The 25090-nt window shown below is 36.5% G+C and overlaps 2 protein-coding genes and 1 non-coding gene across 3 annotated transcripts; 2 read left to right on the forward strand and 1 right to left on the reverse strand.

The window, feature by feature from the left end:
- The first annotated feature begins 5670 nt into the window (after positions 1 to 5670).
- On the forward strand, positions 5671 to 7281 carry LOC145003882 (F-box protein At5g03100-like). Its single transcript, XM_078962787.1, has 2 exons — positions 5671 to 6775; positions 6928 to 7281. The coding sequence occupies exons 1-2, from the start codon at positions 5774 to 5776 to the stop codon at positions 7012 to 7014; spliced, it is 1089 nt and encodes a 362-aa protein (XP_078818913.1). The 5' UTR covers positions 5671 to 5773; the 3' UTR covers positions 7015 to 7281.
- Positions 7282 to 21609: 14328 nt separating this feature from the next.
- On the reverse strand, positions 21610 to 21987 carry LOC145006752 (uncharacterized). The gene has a single exon (XM_078965806.1). The coding sequence runs from the start codon at positions 21985 to 21987 to the stop codon at positions 21610 to 21612; it is 378 nt and encodes a 125-aa protein (XP_078821932.1).
- Positions 21988 to 23062: 1075 nt separating this feature from the next.
- Positions 23063 to 23169, forward strand: LOC145007775 (small nucleolar RNA R71). Its single transcript, XR_013663141.1, has one exon. It is a non-coding gene; the product is annotated as a small nucleolar RNA R71 (small nucleolar RNA).
- The last annotated feature ends 1921 nt before the right edge of the window (positions 23170 to 25090 follow it).

Genomic DNA, 25090 nt, shown 5'->3' on the forward strand with positions numbered 1-25090 from the left:
AAGGGTAGTTTAGGGCCTTAGAGCATGACTTTAAGAGGTGTTTAGGGCCCTATCTAGCATTCACTAAGTGTTCATGACCCTATGTTTGGACTTAAGATGAGTTTTTGGCCAATATATGCACCAAAACAAGGGTTTACAGCCATGCAAGGGTTTACGGCCGTAAACTCTTGATGTTCATGCAATACATGAAGTATTAAGGCTATGAATCATGTGCTTATCAATCCTAACTAGAAGATAGAAGGGATACTCACGCTTTTGAAGGCTTCTAAGTAGTTCATGGTCCAAGAACTAGTAAGTGTTCTTGGTGTTCTTAGTGAAAGTGTTGCATACTTGAATATCTACCCAAAAAAGATAAGTTTCATTGGATGAAATCAAAGGGTGATATTAGATTAAGAAGGATAACAACTAAACAAATGGAAGATCGGCTTACATTTTTGAAGATCAAGATGAAAGTTATTGATGATACTTAAGAGGAAATCAAGTTCTTGAGATGGAAGTGTGAGAAAAAGGTGAAAATGAAGGAATATCATATATGAGGGGAAGAGTTCACGGCCAAGGAGATGTTTACGGCCGTAAACTCCAATACTTTGAGTTTTTTGGCTTGTATGCTGCACACTGAAATCTATAAGATACATCCTAACACTCCTTCCTCAAATGTATTAGGCTTAGAACACTCAAACAGACTCTAAACAATGCTAAAAGATAGCATAAACGAGACTGACTTTGATTGAATTAAATGGCTATACAAGATAAAAATTTCAGGTTGTCACAACACTTGATGGCTAAATGTGCTTAACAACTTGGTACGTTGGGCGTAATAAGATGTACGTTGCGCGTATTGCCTGAAGACCGAGTACGCTAAGCGTACTAATCATTACGTCGTGCGTACGCCCAGTGGGATGTTGGATAAGTATTGGGCTTTTAGGACTTTTGGGCCTTAACTAGTTATGAGCCTTGGCCTGTTAACGATACGTGGGCCCTGTTTTCTATTATGGGCCTTACATGTCATGGTTTGGGCCATTTGGGCCATGGAGCCCGTTATTGTAGATGGGCCGAATATGTATAGGCCCATTATGGAATGGGCGAAATGGGGCCTATTTTAGGAATTGGACTTAGGGTTTTGGCCCATGTCTTAAGTTTGTGACCTAATTCTAATTAGGGTAATTTTTGTAAACTCAGTGTGAGATTGTCGGATTGGTAGTCGAGCAGTCAATATTTACCAACAGACCAAGGTGAGTCTTCTCACTATATCAATGGGTCGAAGGTACCAATGTTGACTCATTACTTGACAAGCGAAATGATAAGTGTATATGTGTTTGCTTTTCTAAAAGGCCTCGGGGGTAGCCCGTGGCACGTGTATGAAAGACCTCGGGGGCAGCCCGAGGCACTTGTATAAAATACCATAAGGGTAGCCCATAGCATAAAAGACCATGAGGGTAGCCTATGGCACTTGGATATTAGACCATGGGGGTAGCCCATGGCAATTGTATGTATGTTATGTGGTATTGTGGGAAACTCACTAAGCTTTTGCTTACAATTTGTATTGTGGTTTCAGGTACTTCTAGAGTTCCAAGACTAAAGGGAAATACCCGACTTGATGACGCAACATTCACTCCCCACTGTTTTCCGCACTCACTGAGATTGTTACTCTGATAATTAAACATGTTTATTGTTTCATGGATTTTGGAAACAATTCATGAATGTAATTTCCTTTTTGAAAATGAAAAAAAAAATTATTGGGATTTTGGGTTGTTACACGACTTCTAGTGATTAAGGCATTCATAAAAATGAAAAAAAAAATGTTTTTGGTCACTAAAGTCATAAAAACGATAATAACTTGAAAAAACATATAAAAACATCAATTAATGCTTAAACACGACTACAACTACCTTTTCCGCAGAGAAATCAACATTTTCGCGGAGTGTAGCCTGCGGATCCGTCGGAAAGGAGCAAGTACCATTTCCTCAGAGAATTTACACTTCCAGAGAGGAGCAAGGACTTCCGCAGAGCCACCTCTACAAAACTATGATACCCACGTGATTTTTGGTCTTTTAGTCATGCCACCTAATTTCTTCGTTACTATTCCCCTTTCCACAGAGGGTTAAAGGGATCTGCAAAGCCCTTTATACGGATCTCGTGATATTCTTTAAAAGTCAGATTTTCATGGTTAAATCCTTCCCCTAGTTATTTGAGGAATTTTCCCATCCCTATCCCTAATAAAAGCCTCTTAAACCGCCACATATCTTCTTTCTAAACCTTCTTTGTTTCACGTGTCAAATCTTCAGCCATCTTATGAATCGTTTTCCCGCCCACTAAGAGAATCCACATCCACATCATGATCATGAATCGTTTTCCCGCCCACTAAAAGAATCCACATCCGCATCATGATCATATCTCTTGCTAAACATAATTTCTGAATTCTTATCGTTTATCGCCTTCGATTATCCCGATTTCATGGATCTCAGCTCCTATCTCTCAGTTATTGATTGCCTTAAATTTCGTCACAACTATACATCCAGAAAAATTATCTCTGCTTCCTTCCGCCTTACTTAGGTTTCGGGTGCGCCGTCGCAACTCGCAAAGCTTGGTGATTCTGCAAACGATGCATCAATGTTCAGCATCGTAGTGACGGTTGCGGTTAGGACATCGCATGTTCTAAGATTAACTGGGATTTGTAGCGTTGCTTTTCTCCTTGAAACTTACATCTTTATTTTCTCCTTGAAGACGTTGTCCGACATTTAGTTGTAAGCCCTATGTTCCCTTTTGCGTTTCTCATGAATTACTTTTTCTTTCCATCGTCTTTTGAAAACATACTCTTACATAATGGTAATGTGGTTTGTTTGTTGGTTTGATAGCAATTTTCACGAATTAGGTTTTCTTTGGAAAACTGATTATCGTAAATTGTCTTACAAGGATGAGCACATTTGTTTCAAGAGATCTGGTTCTTCAGGGTTTCATCACCAGTACAGGTAAACCGTGGCCAATTATCTGCACAGTAAGTGTTTGGTGAAATGCTTGACTGTGATTTTTTTTAGGGATAATGACTTGAAAGGGTAACGAACTTTCGGTTTTTGTCACATTTAGTCACTAAACTTTTTTTCGTTATCTATTTGCCATTGAACTATTGAAACTGTTCACATTTTACCCTTATGACCGGCTGTTACCGGTCATAAGGGTAAAATGTGAACAGTTTCAATAGTTTAGTGGCAAATAAATAACAAAAAAAAGTTTAGTGACTAAATGTGAACAAAATCGAAAGTTCGTTTCCCTCTAAAAAGTTCAATGACTAAATGTGAACAAACTTCCTATTGTATTATGTTTTAGCAAAATTATTTATTTTTGTTTAATTGTAGCGACATTTGTTGATGAAGAAATCTATGAAATAAAAAAAACAAAATGTAACATCCGGATTTCCAGGTATCATCATTTAAGTATTTTTCTTTTGAATTAAGAAGAGAGACTCGACGAGTTGACGCCTCAACTCGTCGAGTAAGGTCGCGACTGATGACTCGGATTAATGAATGGACTCGACGAGTCGGTGAGGCGACTCGACGAGTCCGCGTTGTTGGCAGAAACCCTAAATCTTTGGGCCCGAGCCATATTTAAAGGCACTTATGGCCTTCAATTGCGACTACCTTTCCCATAAGTGAGAACCCTAGCAAGCTTGAGTGTGTAGAGTGAGAGGAAGAGCTATCTTGAGCTTTTTGGTGTGATAGATCTGGACCCTTCTAGGTTCAGAGAGCCGAGAATATGAAGTTTTAGTAGAGTAAACCTTGGGGTTCGAAGTTAGGAAGCATTTATGGGATTTTTATGGTATATATAGTTACTTTCATCTTACACTAGATATGAAGTATTTTATATAAATTACGTGTTATGTGTGCATATTATTTAAATACTTGCTGTCTATGCTGGATAAACGATTTTATACATGTTTTAAAAGATTTAAATGGTATATTTATTTTATATCTACAAATATGTTGCGGATGAAACATGGGTAGATGAAATAGTTGGTGTGTGATGAAATAAAATGATGAGAGATAAGTGATGATAGAAAGGTGGTGATAATTAGGTAAATAGATTATGATGAATATGTGATGTAGGATGAAAGGAGATACCATAACCTTAACCAGCAATGTGGCGATATAGTCATCTACCAGAGTATAGATGGCGACTACGGACTATTCTAGACAACCCAATGGAAACACCAGCAGACCCATAACATGTAGGTGATGAATTACGAGTTCAGGCGATGTTGTAACTACGTATTCATGTGATGGTACTCTAACCCCTTACTATGAATTACGAGTTCAGACGATGTTGTAACTACATATTCATGGGATGTCATAAATTTCGCATGCCAAACCAATGGTCATAATTCACATCAGTGAGAATGATTCATTTTTTTGTAAAACCAAAATCAGATTGGAAATTTTGATTTTTTATTTTGGAAAATGTCAAACCATTGGTTTTTTATTTCGGTTTTGGTTTTTTTGTTTTTGTTTTAAATATATATTCAGGGTTTTGTTTTGTTTTTTTTTATTTCATAGATTTCTTCATCAACAAATGTTGCTACAATTTAACAAAAATAAATAATTTGCTAAAACATAATACAAGAGGAGGTTTGTTCACATTTAGTCATTGAACTTTTTAGAGGGAAACGAACTTTCGATTTTGTTCATATTTAGTCACTAAACTTTTTTTCGTTATCTATTTGCCATTGAACTATTGAAATTGTTCACATTTTACCCTTATAGCCGGTCATAAGGGTAAAATGTGAACAGTTTCAATAGTTCAATGGCAAATAGATAACGAAAAAAAGTTTAGTGACTAAATGTGACAAAAGTCGAAAGTTCGTTACCCTTTCAAGTCATTATCCCTTTTTTTTAATATGCAGGATTTTTATCATGTTTGTCTTAGTCCTAATAAAAGATTGATTACCATGATTAAGTTGAATTAAAGTTTTAGAAAAAAAAATCTTGTAGTCGAATCCGAGTTTTGTATGTCGTAACTTGATTTTGGGTTTGGTTAAAGTAAGAAAATAAAACTTTTTTGCTAAAAATTAAACTTTGACCGGAAAAAATATGCTTGATTTAATTCTGTAGAAATAAAACTTTAATAGAGAATTAAAAATATAAGATTTTATAAGATAATTTTAGATGATTACAATAGTTTATTGAAACCTTATTGTAGTTTATTTTCGAATGAATATATCAAGTGATTTAAATAATACAAGTAAAATAAAATGATTGTCACAACATACAATTACAATATATTTTGTAATTAAAGTTGTAGTGCTTGATCTGGAGTATACATGGTCTAAAATTTAAACAACGGATACTCTAACTTAAATTAGAAAAGCATGATAGGATTCGTTATATCATAATCACCTAAATTTACTTTTTTTTAATCATTAGGTAGCACTAAATAGATTTTTTTCATAAAAAACCACACACTTTCATAATACTAGGTGTTTTTATTCATGATTATTATATGCCGTTGTAGAATGATATTTTGTTGGATTATTTATTAGTTATATTGTTTCTAAAAGAATGGTAGGTTTTATTATCGTTTTATCATGTTTTTCCAATAAAGAAATACCATGGTTTGTATGATGTGGTTTAAATAAATTATTAGTTATATAGTGTAATCTTTTTCTCATAAGGACTGAAATGTAAATTCTAGAAGTTCAAAGCAAAACATCATTTCCCCTGGTAATTACATTTTCTGGTTTTGTTCATCACAGGGAAAAGCGACGTGAGCTCTGTTTGACGCCATGAAAATGGTGGAAGAAGGACAAAAACAGCCTCAAATTTCCCGAGAACGGATAAAGCTTGAAGAAATCGTTGAAGAAGAGGGAGAAGATCGAATCAGTGCGTTGCAAGATTGCTTACTTCTTGAAATCCTATCTCTTTTACCCTCCACCAAAGACGCAATTAGAACAGGTACACTCTCCAAGCGATGGAAACATCTTTGGATGTCGACACCTACTCTCATTTTCAAGCTTTCAGATGATCGCCTAACCCAATATCGCCAAATCCCTACCTCAAGATCCAATTTCGTTTCATTCGTTGACAAAACCCTAACTCAACGTCGCCAACTAAAGCTCAATAAATTCGCTGTGTGTATATACTACGACATTGAAATCGAGTCGCAAGTCAAAAACTGGATTCGTTATGCTATGAGCTGTAACGTTGAACAGCTTATATTGGAGTTATGTGTTATCGGTTTGGAAGCTAAGTTTCAGTTAGATCAAAATTTTTTCTTCAGTTCGAATGTTACTCATCTGAGATTATCAGGCTGCGTGTTGAATCCATCTGGGGCGATTAGTTGGAAGAATCTTCGGAGTTTGCGTATTAGTAATGAGAAATTAGATGAAGATTTGATCGAAAACATGTTATCAGGTAGTCCTGAATTGGAAACTTTGGTATTGAAGGGTTGCTATGGTTATAATCGGGTTGATGTCACTTCAAAGAGCGTTAAGAAGTTAGTGTTCTCTGGATACTTTGATCCTGAGGATGGATCTGATTATGCTTTGGATATTATTGAAATCAATGCTCCTGATATTCAATCACTAACAATCCAAGGAAATCTGTGGTTGTTGAAGGTTTTGTTGGGAAATGTGTCCTCCTTAGTCGAAGCTAACTTAGATTACAATTATAAAAAACTCGGACATTGGGAGACAACACCTGAAGTAGCAGAAGAAGAGATGCTTAAAGGACTCATACTAAAACTTGGCCATGTTAAGGAGCTTAAAATTGGGGTTTTATGTTGTGAGGTAAAATTTCTTTTGCTTTCACAACTTAAGTGCTTGAAAATTTCTTATGATCTTTCATTAGTTGTAGTAGTAGTTTATTTGTTGTCCTTTGATATATACATGCTTCAAGTATCCTTCTGTTGTCTTCTCACTTGTATTTTTTATGTTGGTAGGCTCTTTCTCGTTTGAAAGCTAAAGGTTTCATTATTCCATCAAATGCAAAGTGGTGTGGAAGCAATTGTTTTCGTTCTGTTTTGTAAAATAGACAAAACCCTAACTCTGTCGCTAATCGAAGCTCAAGCAATTCGCATTGATTACTGATTATGATATTTGATTTGAATGGCAATTCAAGAATTGGATTTTGTTATGCTATAAGCTGTGATGTTGGACTTGGGTGGATTATATATAATGTATCTTTTGTAACATTTGATTATCAAGTTGTTTAGCAAGGTTTTAAAGAAGCATTTGAGAGTGCTATATTTGTAAAAAGTTTTTTCATAAAAGTTTCAAATAAATATTTCTCTAAATCATTTATGATAGATAAACTTTTTTCTCTTATTATGTTGATAAATTAAAAAACTACAGTATTTTAAATTAATAAAAAGTAACTGTGAATTGTAAGTTTTTCTCTCTTCTACGGTAAACAACTTACTCGATGAAATTCTATTGGGTTTCTGTGTCTATGGGCCTACTCATAACTACATTCTCTTTCATAAAATTCTTCCGGGCTCATGGGATCTAGGCCTATCATGGTATTTTTTACAGAATAAGAAAAGCGGGGTAAGTTACACTGGTCACCCTCGGGAAGGTCTCAAAATGCACGTTTAGTCTTTATTTTTAAAAATTAATTCGGACCGTTTCTCGTTTCCTTAGAACTTGCACATGTCGTTGTCCCTGCTATGTTTTTTTTTGTTACGAATGTAGTCCGTGCCACATTTAAAATGACCATAACACCCTTGGATATTTATTTTTTTAACTAATCTAATATTATTTATTATTATTTATAACTTTAAAAAAAAAAAAAAAAAAAAAAATCTCATCTTTACCTCTCTTAGTTACGCTGCAAAATACCTCTCTCTCTCTCTCTCCCCCCCCCCCCCCCAAGATTTGTGCTTGTGGACCGGGGTTTATATTGCAGACCAACGACTAGTCGCTTCTGGCGAAGCTTCTAGAAGGCCGACCACTACGTTTCAAACTTGATACTGAACTGTTCACAATCTAAACATTCGCTAGATGGCAACACAACTTTGATTAGGCTTCCTTTAACAGATTTGATCGGCATTTCGTGCATGCAGCCTCTCTCTCTCTCTCTCTCTCTCTCTAACCCAAAACACACACACCTACATTTGTTTAGATGCGATATCGAGATAGAATCCAAGTGAGATGGAGATGTAACACGATATTGAGAGAGAAATAGGTTAAGGGAGACAAACTTGATGAAAGGAAAAAGGATACCAAATAAGATGGAGATGTCGCACAATACAGAAAGAGAAATACTTGATTTCAATTTTGATTTTGTGTTTCCTCCTTCTTCATCGTCATCAAATCTAGAAATTGACTCTGATTCCGATTTCGATTTTGATTTTGAGTCTCAGGTCATATTAGGTTTGATTTTATTTCGATGGATTCGTCTTGGAATTGATTTCAATTAGTACTTGTTTCAACTTTGAAGATGAAGATATGTTGTGACTTTGATTGTAGTGAGAAGGGCTTCTAGCCCAGCGGTATCGGTATCCGGTGTTGCTCTCCCTCATTGAGGTCGAGGGTTCAAGTCCCGTGAGGGACATAGGTGGAGAATTAGGAGTAGAATAGATTTGTCGTTCCAAAAAAAGAATCTAGTTGGTATTTTAAGGTTTCAAATATTAAAATTTTGTTTCGATGGTAATGGATATGGTTCATAGAAATAACTTTCAATGGGAGTAGTGGGTGGATCAATTTGATTAATAGGATGGTATTGGGTTTCACCAAGAGACAGATAGATTGAAATTGGTGATGGTCTCTAGTGTTCTTAAGGCGGATGGGGAGAACGAAGATACGGGATAGTGGTTTGGTGTCTGATTTTGGTTCACCAATTTGGGGTTTTGGATGGATGTCAGGAATAGGTGAGAAGATGGAGACGAAGATAGAAGAAAACCGGGGAAAGGAAGGGGAAGATGTTTGCGGTGATAGGATGTGGTGGCGTAGTTGTTGGTGCTGATAGGTGGTGGTGCTGGAGGAGCTGGAGGTGACATGTGGTGGTGCTTTCGAATATTGTTGCAGAAGCTGGGGACATGGAAGGGGAGGGGGAGGGGTGAGGATATTTGTTTTATTATTATTATTATTATTATTATTATTATTATTATATATTTAAAATGATAAAGAAATTTAAAAAAAAAAAAAAAAAAAAAAAAGGAACAAAGAAAATATTAAACATGCTATTGATAAGATTCAATGAATCTCAAACGATCTAGGAATTTCATATTAGATTGAAATTGGTAAAATTGTATTACCTACCTTAATAAATTTGCAATTAGATTACGATATCATTCTTCTTTGTTGTGAATTGTATTTTAGATCCTAACCTTGAATATTTATTTTGGGTTAAATATTAAGGATTTATATCACTCGCTAAAATTATGTCTCTTTTTATAGATGTCTGGAAATAGTGAACTCGTTGCTCTCAAACCGGCCCCTCCAACTCAAACTTCTCCTACTCTCGATTATGTCGAAAGAGAAGCTCTTTGGTCCTTACTACATGGGTTGGATGAGAAACTTGAAGATGAATCTTCGATATGAAGGCAAAGAATATGTCCTTGAGAAGTCTCTTTTCGAGATCGATCATTTCACCGTTACTCCTGTGGAAATTGCTTCCTACAACAAACATTCTGGTGATGCCATAAAGGTTGCATGCATCATGGTGGCCACTATGATATCTGAGTTGGCCAAGTTCTATGAGGATTACTGGCCATATACGATGAGTCTAAACCTTGCGGAAAAGTTCCACAAAAAGGCAAGACAAGAGCATTATGAAGTGGTCAAGTCTCTAATGGCATGCAAGCTAAAGGAGGGAGAATATGTATGTGCTCAAGTACAAAAGATGCAAAGGTACATAGAGCAACTACATGGTCCTTAACTCCTTGACTCCTAGTTATGAGTAGTTCGTCTTGACTTATCATTTGAGAAACATGGTGACGACATTGATCTAGCTCCATAACTTGTTGCAAACTGCTGAGTCAAGGATGAAGAAAAATCATGCCCTTCTAAAACAAGTGCTTATGTCCTGACCATTAGATCTGGAAAAGGGAAAAAAAGGAAGGCTCTTTCTCAATCCAACATAAAAAGGAAGGCCCATGCTGGAGGGTCTAGCAGTGGGTCCAAGTCGAAGCCCAACTTTGATGTCTCTGCGATCAGTGATCCAAAGGAGGCCACTTGCTTCCACTATGGCGAAAAGGGTCATTAGAGAAGAAGTTGTCGGAAATACTTGCAAGACTTGAAGGATGGTAAAGTCAAGGCGTCCTCTTCAGGTATTTACACTATTCAAGTTAATAACACACAAATTTCTCATTCTTGGGTCCTTGACACAGGATGTGGTTTCCACATTAGTTCTGATTTGCAGGGACTAAGAGAAAGAGAGGAGGTGGAGCATGGAAGGATGAACCTGATCATGGAGAATAGGTGATTTTCACCCGTTACCAAGATTGGGACTTATGCACTTGTGCTCGGTAGTGGTATTAGGGTTAATTTGATTAATTGATGTTATTCGTTGCATACGCCGCAAAACATTATCTCATTTCATGCATTCTTCAGAAAAGGTTTTAGATATTCATTTGATAATGATATTGGATATATTTATGCTTTTCATAATGGTGTTTTTATTTTTAAAACTTTACCTTGTAATGTTGCGTATGAAACTGTGATTTGTATTGATAATATATGTAATAATGTGTTTCATATTGATTCGTCTAATGGTATGGACAAGGCATGTTGGTGGCATTGTCGTCTTTGGCTCATAAACACAAACAATGCATCGCCCAACTCCTAAAGGATGAAGTGTTGGAATCCTTTGATCTTAGGACATATGATGAATGGGAATTGATGTGTGTAAAACGATCTAGTTTTAATCCTAACAAACTCAGTTAAAAACAAACACACGCAGGCAGTGTACCTACCGATAGCAGTTTAATTCAAGCAACCAGGGTATCGAAGACAGGGAATGGTAATAATCAAACTAACTACTAAAATTATCTAATTAAAACTAATAATAAAAAGAAGGGTTTTCTCTAGTTTTTCAAGACTAGAAACTTAAATAAATGATTAACACTCAATCTAAAATAACTAACAACTAATGCAAATAAGAGGTAACTACATTCAATATTAAAAGAGACTTCTGTTCAGGTTCAAATCATTTATTCCTATGGTTGATTTCATGGCAAGTGGAATGGATTAATTTGTCGTTGGCTACCGATTTAATGTGATTAGGTTCATATTCATTATTACTAATCCTTAGTAAACTAATTAATTCAAAAAGTGGCTAATTGATTAAACTAACAAGTTTCCAATATTACAGATTCAGATCAAGTAATACTTGTAATATTAACTAAAAATTTATCAATTTAATTAACTCATGTGTGGATGTTGATCCCACATGCTTACACATTGATTTACTTATTTTTCTAGTTAATCCTAGGTTCATAATCACTAATACTAGGCATACAATATTGTTTTCACAAATCCGTATGATTCAAGCAATTAAGATGATATTCATGCAACTCAATAACTTGACTACTAACAGAAAAATAATCATAATCAACACATAAGGTGTGACATCTCCAATTTCACAGCCAGAAAAGACCGATTTATTTATGCTTTGTTTTATAAAATCAGAGTAATCCTTTGATTAAAAGAGCTGTGGAATTTGTTCCCAAAACAAAATATGATAAAATTTATCAAAACATTTCTCAAGACAATGTATTTTCATTAAATAATAAAACCTCGGGATGTCATGTTCCGATACAAACCACAAGCATAAACACTATAAAATAGACCTTACAACAGTTATTTATAACTACCGATCTATAATCCAAAATCTCTCGTCAAGTCCACCAACTTATACCCTTGTACCATTACCTGTAATGCAAAGAAAATTGAGTGGGTCAGGCTTGGGAGCCTGGTGAGCATATAGGGTTTTCAACCCACAATAATACATTTATTATATTCAATTATCAAACAATCAACCTAAATAACCATCCCCATATCTCCTTTATTTTCTCAAGGGTTTACCCTAAGAACCAACTATCCTTTATTCATTCATTCCTAAGGATTTACCTAAGGAACTGGCATAAATTCCATTTGTTACCACGGTTTATACAACAGGCACTACGTCTCATAGTCACCAAGGTTTACACAATAGGCACTACGTCTCATAGTCACCTAGGTTTACACAGCAGGCGCGAAGTCACATTGTCACCAAGGTTTATCAAATAGGCACGAAGTCGCATCGTCACCAAGGCTTACTCAATAGGCACAAAGTCACATCGTCGTCAAGATTTACTCGATAGGCACTAAGTCACATAGTCGCCAGGGTTTACTCATTAGGCACGAAGTCGCATCGTCATCAAGGATTTACTTAATAGGTACGAAGTCGCATCGTCACCAACGATTCCATCTACCCATGTTCTACCCAAAAATTTTGTAGATATAAATACAAGCACAGTTTAAATCATTTAACACCCGTATAAAAACATCAATTCCAAGCCCATCTTAAATAGACAAATAATATATAACACATAGCACGTATTTCATAGCTAATAATTTATATTTATGTGTTAGAAGAAAGTAACTATACACTCACATGATCAGAAGATGATCGGACAGCACTACGGCTTGTAGAAATAGTATTCTTCGGTATCTCTGGAAGATCTTCACAAAAATTGGCTTCTCGCGGGCAGAGCTTCGGCTCAGGAATTTCACTTCTCGGGATCTTCGGGGCTTCGGGACTTGCTTCGGGTCTCGGGAAAGATATCGGGGCTTCGGGGTATTTTTTGCACGCAAAACGAGGTAAAAACGCGAGAGAAAGGGTGAAATGAGCAATATAACTCGGTTGCACTCGACATCTATTTATAGGAGCTGAAAACCCGAATTACGCTGGGCATAATCCTTAGTTACGCCGGGCGTAACCTGGATAAGGTCGCTCCCCCCCCCCCCCCCCCACTTTTTGGATAATATCGAAATTTATAATTAAATTTAATATTTTAATTATTTAATAAAATTTAAAAATTCATATCTTCCTCATACGAACTCCATTTTCGACGTTCTTTATATCCACGCGTAGGTGAGACTAGTCTCTACAACTTTTGTTTAGACTCTGTCGGTTAATTTTGAATTTATTTTTATTATTTATTTTTAGTAAGCCGGGACAAGAAAACTCTGTTATAAATTCATAACTTCTTCATCCGACGTCCGTTTTCGTCTGTCTTTTTAGCGTTGGACTACTATCGACGAGATCTTCGATTCTCATTTAGATTGTGTCGGCTAAAAACCACTCGATCTCAAATCGAGTATTCGGGTTGCATACCGCTAAGTCGAAACTTAGAAAAATCATAACTTCCTCATACAAAGTCAGATTTGGACGTTCTTTTTTATGCACGCTCACGGTTTAACGAACTCTACAACTTTCATTTAGATCGCTTAGGCCAAATATCTCTTTAACTTAAATTCACTATTTACGTCGTGATGTGTCGTGCCGGTTCTGTCGCGAAACTTCGACGGGTCATAACTTCTTCATTATAACTCGGATTTCGGCGTTCTTTATATGTACGGAATCCTTGTAACATATACTATAATTTGGTTAAGATTATTCATTCTAAATAATCTTTCATCAAAAATTCATTTTTGACGCTTATCGTCTCTAAATTGACTAGCCATAATCTACGGGTGTTACATAAGGGTCTTTAACAAGCTCAACAAGACAAGTTCACCAAATCTAATTAATCCAACCATAATATCAAACCATAGTTATAAACTCATCTAGCCTAAACAGAAGTTATGAGTTTTAGCTCATAATTACAACAGAAAACATCTCAAAAACTAAATCTAATGATTGAAACAAAGTCTAATCAAAAGATTAAGGAAAAGAGAATGATTTTTTCCCTTAGATCTCCTCCAAATTGGTATCCAGGGTGCAATCTTCGAGTTTTAGAGCTCCAAGAATCCTTTTCTTCGCAGATTAGTCGCTCCAATGTTCCATAGAGAGGTTTTTGTCTCGGGCTTGATGGCCTTTATATAATTTTCTGAAAACAGGGGCAACTCATCGAGTTCATAGACCGACTTAGCGAGTCCATCACTTAAAATCCATGCATGGTAAGGCACCTGATAGTTCGCGAATATTCATGTCTACTCGGCGAGTCGATGGCCAACTCACCGAGTTCTTCACTCTTTTAGCTTCATTTTCTTCTTTCTTTATTTCCCGAGATTTCGTATGCTAATCTCGCTTCCTTTTTAACCTGAGCATGTCTTTTAGGCTAAAAATACAATTTAAACACAATTAAGCAACTTTTGTTCAATAATTAGGATAAATTAGCCAAAAAGTATTAAAATTTCAGATAAAATATATAACTAAATATGCACATATCAAAATACACCACACTTGACTTTTGTTTGCCCCCAAGCAAAACTGAATATTAACACACTAGTGTCACATAAGACAATTATAATCAAACTCACTCATTATACCAAGACTGCAACACATGCATTTGTGTCTAAATTTTTTCCTAAAGACCCCCCTAATTCTAAATACTAACAATCCTCATAAACACTCGCCCACATCTTTTGAACAATGCTCATTTTATACATCCCTCCAAACTTATCCACGGAAAACTTCCTTAACCTCAAGTCATGTTTGGTTAAACCACCAAGCATACATAAATTCTAGAAAAATTACAACTTTGATACCACAATGGAGCTCTTTGAATTCTTCACTTATTTGATATTTGATCTCTTTAAATTTACCACCTTCTTTGTTTGATTTTTGGTATCTTCAACTTTTGAATTTTGATCTTCATACTTTATACTTTGATAACTCGAAAATTCCTTCAACGTTTCGGTAAATTCTCTCTTTTTTTTTACATGTACCTCACTTTTTTTCACTCAAACCCTACATCCTTAAGCAAGGAGCTTAACTTCATCCTTTATTGGTTAAGGTACTAGTCTCATGTGCAATGACTACTTAAGTTTTCCTAGATACATTTCTGGTAAAGGATGCTAAACATGTTGCATCCTTCAAACTAAGCAGGGTTGTGTTTTTGTCTCATGATTTCACTAGAATAAAGGTGGCCTCAAATGCATTATAACATATATAGACTCAACTAAACATTTGGGTCCTCATAAAATCATCAAACACAATACTAACATGAATCCTAATTACTATACCATGATTTCATAAATTAACCTTAGCAATTTTTATGCAATTTTTTTAAAAAAATTAACTAAAATTCTAAATTTGACTAATATGTAACCAGCCCTCAACACCACACTTAATTTATGCAATGTCCCCATTGCATATTATGCATGATAAAAATGTAAAAGTAAAGTGAAAATGGAACAAACTCCCCTGTGATAGTAGTAGCGAGGTTGATCTTCTTCATTTAAAGTTCCATCTTCAATTGACTTTAGGAATGGAAACAAGTCATCCAAACCTCGGGAGTCAAATCTCATCTGTACAGCTCCAAATATAAAAGAACAAGCTCTTGGTAATGCTCATAAAATATTCTTGAAATAATATAGCCAAAACTAGCATCAAAGGGCATCGAGTCAGCAAGCGAAAAATAAGAAGTTGAGAAACTCGTCGAGTCCATGTACTGACTCGGCGAGTTATAGTTATAAAAGCAGAAAAAGTTACGTTTTTCACTTGGACTCGTCGAGTTCTAGATGTGTACTCGACGAGTAGGCGTTGTATGGATAAAAAAAATATTTTCTACTTCAGGTTCGGTTCTGGTGTATTTGGGCAACATCAAAATGATACTCCCCTTCAATTTTTTTTTTCTTCGATAAATAGGCACTCTTTAACCCCTTTCATGATCAGACTCATACTCGGACACAAAACTTCTATTTCTCTTGCCTAGACTTGATTTTTTTTCTTGGTTAACCTCGACTATATATTCTTGCATTCATCCCTCACCCTTAAACTGAAAAGAGCAAAAATAAACACATGTAATAAAAAAGGAAAACAACTAAAAATCCTAATTACTACAAGTTTCAAACATCAACCAAAAGAAAAACAAACCAAACCAAACCAAGCAAAATAAAAATTGTCTTGAAACACACAAATGAAAAAAACAAAAAACAAAAATGATAGTTAATCTTCATCTTCTTCATCATCTCCATCCCCACCTCCGCTTCCTCCTACTCCTTTTTGCCTATCATTCCACCTCTCTTCCCGACTCCTAATATGTGAGTACCAGGGTCCATCTATCGTTTGAATGTGCATGTGGTTCATAATACGGGAAAGAGCCATATAATTGTAGTTTATACCTTGACCAATATCATCTTGATACCGAATCAACTCCACACTGTACCAATCCATTGGTAATTCTTCTTCCACCGTGATTACCGGTGGGTCTTCATGTGCACGATCTTGTCTTGGCCTAACCCGCCTACCCGGTTCTTCGGGTGCCACAAATGTATCATCACCCGGGATTGCAGATGACCACCACCATAATCTTCTATGATTCTTGCCCTCCTATAAATCATAACACTAAACGGAGGTGTGGGTATCATAGTTAGCATATTTTCGGCTCCTCTCTCCAACACACCATGCGACCTTGCCAAGCGGGTCACAAACATTCCACCATTAATCTTTGAAGTTGTCTTATTTTTTACTGCTCCCTCTCCCAAATACTTTGCCAACCAGTAAGGAATATTGCAAAATTTATTTGGCATAATAATGCACCACAAGTAGAAGATATCAAGGGTCGGGACTTTGTCGTCATCTTTCCTCATGTTAATTGTGCTATCAATCAAGTGGCGAATCAAACGGTGAATGGGGGATCTTATGCTCCCCTCTTGAACTGAAGACAGGATGTAAAATTTGTTGGAAATCGTGTTCCACCAACCCGGACTAGTCATCCCCTATGGAAAATCCCTATGGCAATTGTCTAGAAAAGTACCAAAGGCCCCAAACATGACCACATATTGGTCATAAATATCCATTCTCCAACTTAGCTCCACGATATTACACTGACGGAATTCCCCACCAAGACAAACGTGAGGACATTTGGATTGTAGTAGTCATTACCCCCTTGGAAGGTAATGATAGAAAAGAATTCCCAGCAGAGTTCTTGGCATACTGGCTCTTGGATCCTAAAAAACCTTCTCCACCCACTGTATGTGACTGAAGCCTCATTTTGTCCAAAAGCTTTGACCAAATACGGAGTCAACTCCTCTTCCAGACCCACTTGTATCCATTCCCAATCTATCTCGTTCAGGACGTAAATTTCTTTCTTCTTCAATGTTTCAAGTTTCTTCTTTGCCCGAATCAATGTTGACTTTTAATTTATTTGTGGAAAATTCAACCAAGGAATATACTCATGAGTGCTTCCAGAACTCTGGCCTTTTCTGGACATTTTCTGTAAAATCAACACAAAAAAAAAACCAAAAAACCACATAAACATTAAAAATTAAAAATTTGGACAGTTGCAGCATGGACTCGTCGAGTCGATGAATAGACTCGGCGAGTCATATGAACTGTTCGCGGAAATCAGACCTGATTCGAAACAAATCAACCATGTATACTCGAAATTTGTTTCAAGGGTTTGTCTAGGGTTGTATTCCAAGTGTTAATTCACAAAAAAAATCAACTATAACACTCTAAATTAACCAAAATCGAAACCCTAAATTTCATGTCAAGTTCAAAAATCGGGATTCTAACAAATTATGGCCATCACACCACCAAAGATCAAAACTTTAACATAATTATGGGTGAAACTACTAACCTTTTGGAAGAAATTGGAAGAAAGCACAAAATTGGAAGATGGTTTCTTGAGAGGAACTTGTTCGTCGAGTCGGTTGTGGTGGCTGATGGAATGAATAAAGTTTACCTATTAGGGTAAAAAACCTAATTTACAAAGGTTAAAATTATTTATTTTTTCCGGTTAAAAGGGCATCTCGTCGAGTAGGTTCCTGACTCGGCGAGTAGCATCATGATTTAATGGTCTCATTTTCAAATGGACTCGGCGAGACTTTTACTCTGTGTGAAAATTTTCTGAAATTTTTTCACTCCTTTTGAAATACTTCCACCACACCCCACACTCAAACCTTGTTTGTCCTCAAGCAATCATTTTAGACGAATAAGAAGATTTAGGTTGAAGAAAGCCACACAAAAGAAAATAAAACACGAAAAAAAACGAAAAGGAAAGGTAAAAAGAAAGCAAACTCAAGCAGCAGGTTGCCTCTCGTAAGCGCTTCCTTTTATGGAGTCTTTAGCTGGACACCTTCCCACTCTACATTGCAGCGACTTTCTCCAAGTCCAACCCCTCTTCTAGTCCTTCATCCTTAGGCAATCCCTCTTATATCTCTTGATCCTATGTCCATTGACTTTAAAGCTCGAACCATCCTTTCTCCATAACTCAATCAACCCGTATGGATATACATGCTTGATTGTAAAAGGCTCGGACCAACGAGTGCGCAATTTTCCTGGAAAAAGGTTTAGTCTTGAATTGTACAAAAGAACTTTTTGCCCTTCTTCAAACTCCTTATTACCCTTCAACCTTGCATCATGCCATCTTTTGGTCTTTTCTTTATAAATCAATGAGTTAGTGTAAGATTCATTCCTTAATTCCTCCAAAGCATTCATTTACAATACTCTATTGGCACTCAACTCATTTGGCTCAAAATTGCATGTTTTTAAAGCCCAATAGGCTTTATGTTCAAGCTCCACGGGTAAATGACATTTTTTACCATATACTAGCCTATAGGGTGTGGTTCCAATGGGTGTCTTGAATGCGGTTCAGAAGGCCCAAAGTGCATCATCCAATTTATCCGCCCAATCCTTTCTATTGCTACCCACTAATCTCTCCAAAATCCTTTTAAGTGCTCGATTGGTAATTTCGGTTTGCCCATTTGTTTGTGGATGATATGGTGTCGAAAATCTATGGCATACACCATATTTTTGCAACACTTTTGCTAGTTGATCATTAGCAAAGTGAGTTCCTCTATCATTAATCAAAGCTTTTGGCACTCCAAATCTAGAAAATAATTTGTATAGAAATTTTACCACCACCCTAGCATCGTTAGTCGGTAATGCTTGCACTTCTGCCCATTTTAACATATAATCCACCGCCGCAAGTATATATTTATTGCCCTTGGATGAAGGAAATGGTCCTATAAAATCCACACCCCAAACATTAAAGATTTCACAAACTTGAATACTCCTTTGAGGAATTTCATTCCTTGCCGATATATTACCCTTTCTTTGGCAAGCATCACATTCCTTCACGTATTTAGCAGCATCCTTGAAGATGGTAGGCCAATAGAACCCCGCATCAAAGACTTTCTTAGTAGTGAACTGTACACCATGATGTCCCCCTGCTAGCCCATTGTGGCAATGCTCTAGAATGTCACAAATTTCCTTACCAAATACACATCTTCTAATACTCCCATCTGCACAACTCCTAAAAAGATAAGGCTCATCCCACAAATAATATTTAATTTCTAAGAAAAACTTCTTTTTCTATTGATGAGTGGGCCATTTTGGAAGAAAATCTCCTACCAAGTAATTTGAAATATCAACATACCACGGTTCTTTCCCCATAATCACCATCAAGTACTCTTCCGGGAAGCTATCTTCAATACCCTTGTCGTCTATCTCTTCCCTCATTGGATTTTTTAATATGGAAAGATGGTCAGCAAATACATTTTCCATTCCCTTTTTGTCCTTGATCTCTATGCCAAATTCTTGAAGTAGCAGCACCCCTCAGATCAACCTCGGCTTCGCATCCTACTTGTCAAACAAGTACTTAATAGCAAAATGGTCAGTAAACACAGTAGTTTTAGATAAAATTAAATAGGGACCAAATTTTTCAAAGGCATACACCACGACTAATAATTCTTTTTCCGTTGTGGTGTAATTTTCTTGGTTAGGATTAAGGGTCTTGCTTGCATAATAAATTGGTCGAAAGTGCTTGTCAACTCTTTGGCCAAGCATCACTCCTAAGGCACAATCGCTCGCGTCACACATTATCTCAAAGGGCAGGTTCCAATCCAGGGCGATAATGGCATTAGTTAATTTTTCTTTCAAAATCTCAAAAGCAGCTAGACACTCTTTAGAAAAATTAAAAGGTGCATCTTTTAAAAGTAATTGAGTTAAAGGTCTAGCTATTTTAGAAAAAAAAAATCTTTTATAAAATGGCGGTAAAAACTAGCGTGACCTAGAAAACTCCTAATACCCTTCACATTAGTTAGTGGAGGTAATTTAGCAATTATATCAATTTTCGTTAGATCCACCTCAGTCTCCACCTTGGATACTTTATGGCCTAATACAATGCCTTCTTTCACCATAAAGTGGCATTTCTCCCAATCCAATACTAAATTGGTCTTTTCACACCTAGAAAGCATCAAATCGAGGTTAGTAAGACAATCATGAAAAGAAGAGCCAAAAATAGAAAAATCATCCACGAATACTTCCATGAATTTTTCCACCATATCATGGAATATACCCGTCATGCATCTTTGTAAAGTCGTCGGCACATTGCATAACCCAAAGGGCATGCGTCTATAAGCAAATGTTCCACTTGGACAAGTAAAAGTGGTATTCTCTTGATCAATTGGGTCTATGGGGATTTGGAAATTGCCTTAAAACCCATCTAAAAAACAATAATAGCTATGGCCCGATATACACTCAAGCATTTGAACAATAAAATAAAGAGGAAATTGGTCTTTGCAAGTAGCATCGTTTAGCTTTCGATAATCGATGCACACCCTCCAACCAGTTACCGTTCACATGGGTATAAGTTCATTCTTCTCATTGGTGACGATCGTCATTCCTCCTTTCTTTGGCACTACTTGAACGATACTAACCCATGGGCTATCGAAAATGGAGTAGATTATCCCCGCATCTAAGAGCTAGACAACTTCTTTCTTGACCACCTCTTGCATGTTTGGGTTCAAGCATCTTTAGTGTTGTACTACCGGCTTCGCACCTTCTTCAAGAATTAGCTTATGGGAGCAATATGAAGGACTTATTCCTTTTATATCGATAATTTCTCATGCGATGTCATTCTTCCTTTTTTTTAAAACTTGGACTAACTCTTCTTTTTCAGCTTTGGTGAGATTGGAAGCAATTATAACAAGCTTTTGATCACCTTCTTCGAGAAATGCGTACTCCAAATGTTTAGGAAAAGTTTTCAGCTCTAATTTCGTATTTTGTACACTGAACACGTTGAGTCTATAGAGAGGAATCGTTGTGTCCAAGCCAAAATCCCCGTCTGATCGTGATTTTTCAAGCGGACTCGTCGAGTCAATGCCTACGACTCGGCGAGTCGACCTTTCCGCATTTCTGATTATTTCTTCAGATTCAGCTTCTTCGATTAGTTGTTCTATCTTCTTTAAGTCTTTTTCAGCATCAAAACTTTCTTCAAGGACATTGGCAGGTTCGTTTTGGTGATCCTCATTCCATTCTTCCATTAGTTCTTCCAAAGTATCCACCGAAAATGTCGTGTCATCGCTATACTTGGAATGCTTCATGGCTCGATCAACTCCAAATGTAACTGAATCATCTCCCACCCGAAGGGTAAGCTTGGATTCTCTCATGTCTACTATGGCACTTGCGGTGTTTAGGAAAGGTCTTCCAAGAATGATCAGCACTTGGTGGTCCTCTTCCATGTCTAGCACTTGAAGTCCACAGGGAATACAAATTTATCAACTTTGACCAATAAGTCCTCGCATATTCTCCTTGGAAATATCACCATCTTATTTGCTAACTGAATCACCATACGGATTGGTTTCATATCCAGAAGGTTCAATTTCTTAAAGAAAGAGTATGGCATGATATTAATACGCGCCCTCGAATCCGCTAATGCATAGCTAGTAGCTAGGTTTCCGAATTGGCATGACAAATTTAAGCTACACGGGTCCCCCATCTTCTTTGGTAATTTGTTCAACATTGTGGCTGAACAATTCTCATCAAGCACTACCTTGGACACCTCTTCCAACTTCTTTCGATTAGTGAGTAGATCCTTTAAGAATTTTGCGTACTTGGGCATTTTTGCAATTGCTTCGATGAAACTAATATTAATTTGGAGTGTTTTGATGTGTTCCAGGAACTTTTGAGAATCTTCAATCTGCTTCTCTTGTCTAGCCTAACTTGGAAATGACAATGGAGGTTGAAAAGGTTTCAAAGGGGGATCATTTTCCTATTCAGACTGTGGACTCGTCGAGTCCGTTTCCCTGACTCGACGAGTTGGGTCGACTGTTTGGGATTTTGGGTCTTCATTCTTCTCCTCCTGCACTTCTTTTGTATTCTCATTCATTATAGGTGTCATAGGGATAATTATCTTCCGACTTCTAGTCGTTACAATGTTGATTTGAGCGCCTCTCGGATTTTTCTCGGTATTGCTTGGAAGTTCACCCGGTGCTACTTGATTGATTTTTAGTGCAAGTTGGCCCAACTATTTTTCAATGTTTAGAATAGAAGCTTGTTGGTTCCTTGTCAATGCTTGTTGCTCTTTCATCATGGCTTGGTGTTCTCTTATTGCATCATCGGTTTCGTTGTGTTTTTTTTCGGATGCAGCTACAAATCTTGTGAGCATATATTCAAAGTCCAATTTCTTCTCTTGCACCGGCTCCTCCTTTTGATAGAACCCTCTTGTATTCAGCCTATATTTCTCCTCCTTCGTCCTCTTGTACTCGTCGTATGGTAGCCACTCTTTTTTCGGTTTTCTCCAATCTTCATCATATCTATCACCATTGGAATAACATACTTTCACTTTTCGGTTCCCATGCTCGTCTAGATCACAATCTTTAGTAAGGTGAGGTCCGTTACAGTTCTCACATCCCACTCGGATGGCATGGATGGATTGAACCATCTTTGTCATTCTTCGGTCCAAACTATCTAATTCAGCCATCACTGCCGCCATATTGTCGGACACCGAGTTCACTGCCCTTCGAGTCAAATCATTCCTTAAATTATGATATTCTCTAAAGTGCATAGATAATTCTTCAATTAGCTCCTTTATGACTGCGGGGTTCTTCTTCGTGAGCGGTCCTTGGGAGTCAAGGAGCTGCCTAGTTGTCACGTTCACTCTATCATAGAAAATTGAGACTTCTTGTTGAATGTTCAAGTCATTGTGGGGGCAATTCCTCAACAAGCCTTTGTATCTCTCCCACGCCTCATATAGTGACTCACTGGGTTGTTGCTCAAAATTGGCAATGGCTTTCTTCAATTTTGCTATTTTTGAAAGAGGGCAAACTTGATCAATAAATTCTTCACGCATCTTAGCCCATGTGGTGATGGACCCTGGAGGGAGTGATTTTAGCCAGTCTTTTGCGGCTCCCTTAAATGTCACCGCTAGCATACGAATCAAAACAATCTCGCGAGGCACATTGGGAATGTTGAAATAGTCGGCTATGTCGTTGACCTCGTCGATATGCTTGTATACGTCATCGTGATCTTTACCGTAGAATGAGATGTCCTTGAGTTGGGCGAGTATGTGGCCTTTTAGCTCGAAGGTAGCAGTTTCTGGAATCACGGTTTGCATGAGTCCCGGCCCGGTATCATCACGCATCCTCTTCTTGTATTTGCTCATGGTGATATCAACAATGTTAGCCATGTTGTTGTAAGGTTCGCCTTCTAGATCGCTTTCTTCTTCGGTTTTTGTTTCGGTTTCGTATTTGGTTTCTTTTGGATTGGGATTATGTTCAAAATTTTATGCCTTAGTTTCTTCGCTCCTTTGATTGCTAGACTCACCCACTTTCTTTCCTTTCTTCTTTCCAAAAACAGATTTAATGTCCTTGAGAGGTGACTTCTTTGGTGGGTTAGTCTCTTCAACGGTCTTATCATTGTCCTTCCTCGAAGCTGATTTCGGATTTTCAAGAAGTGGTACCAAAGATGAATTCGATCCTCGGGTCATAAAATACCTGAAAGAAAATAGAAAAACACATGTAAAAACAACAAAACGAAAAATGAAAAACAAAAATGAAAATGTGATGGACTCATCGAATCATCTTGATTGGACTCGACGAGTTCACTGCTAAAACATAAACTAAAAACTAAATTTTTTTAAGACAAACTAGAACTTAAACTAAATGACTAATTTAATAAAATGGTAACTTTGTGCAATATAGGTCTTACACAAAGGATCGTAACTCTAGCAATTAAAATAACTATTTAAAATCGTTCCCCGGCGACCACGCAAAAAACTTGATGTGTGTAAAACGAACTAGTTTTAATCCTAACAAACTCAAAAAAAAAAAAAAAAAAAAAAAAAAAAAAAAAAAACACATGCAAGCAGTGTACCTATCGATAGCAGTTTAGTTCAAGCATGCAGCGTATCGAACATAAGGAACGGTAATAATGAAACTAACTACTAAAATTATCTAATTAAAACTAATATTAAAAAGAATGGTTTTCTCTAGTTTTGCAAGACTATAAACTTAAATAAATGACTAACATTCAATCTAAAATAACTAACAACTAATGCAAATAAGAGGTAACTAGATTCAATATTAAAAGAGACTTCTGGTCAAGTTCGAATCATTTATTCCTATGGTTGATTTCATGTCAAGTGGAATGGAATAATTTTTTATTGGCTACCGATTTAATGTGATTAGGTTTATATTCATTATTACTAATCCTTAGTAAAAAAAGTGGTCAATTGATTAAACTAACAAATTTCCTAGATTACAGATTTGGATCAAGTAAGACTTGTAATATTAACTAAATTTATCAATTTAATTAACTCATGTGTGGATGTTCATCCCACATGCTTACACATTGATTTACTTATTTTTCTATTTAATCCTAGGTTCATAATCAATAATACTAGGCATACAATATTGTGTTCACAAATATGTATGATTCAAGCAATTAAGATGATATTCATGCAACTCAGTAACTTGACTAGTAACAGAAAAATAATCATAATCAACACATAAGGGTCTTTAACGAGCTCAACAAGACAAGTTCACCCAATCTAATTGATACAACCATAAAATCAAACCATACTGATAAACTCATCTAGCCTAAACAAAAGTTATGAGTTTTAGCTCATAATTACAGCAGAAAACATCTCAAAAACTAAATCTAATGGTTGAAACATAGTCTAAAAGTATTAAACACAATTAAGTACCTTTTGTTCAATAATTAGG

This window comes from Lactuca saligna, chromosome 7 (genome assembly GCF_052625555.1).
Source record: "Lactuca saligna cultivar CGN05327 chromosome 7, ASM5262555v1, whole genome shotgun sequence".
Lineage (NCBI taxonomy): Eukaryota > Viridiplantae > Streptophyta > Magnoliopsida > Asterales > Asteraceae > Lactuca > Lactuca saligna.

What these genes read in the sequence shown, in the direction of transcription:
- LOC145003882 (XM_078962787.1), top strand. Translation starts at nt 5,774, where the DNA reads ATGAAAATGGTGGAAGAAGGACAAAAACAGCCTCAAATTTCCCGAGAA. An exon ending in TTGGGGTTTTATGTTGTGAG is followed by an intron (nt 6,776 to 6,927) that starts GTAAAATTTCTT and finishes TTATGTTGGTAG; the next exon opens with GCTCTTTCTCGTTTGAAAGC.
- LOC145006752 (XM_078965806.1), bottom strand. Translation starts at nt 21,987, where the DNA reads ATGCCCAAGTACGCAAAATTCTTAAAGGATCTACTCACTAATCGAAAG.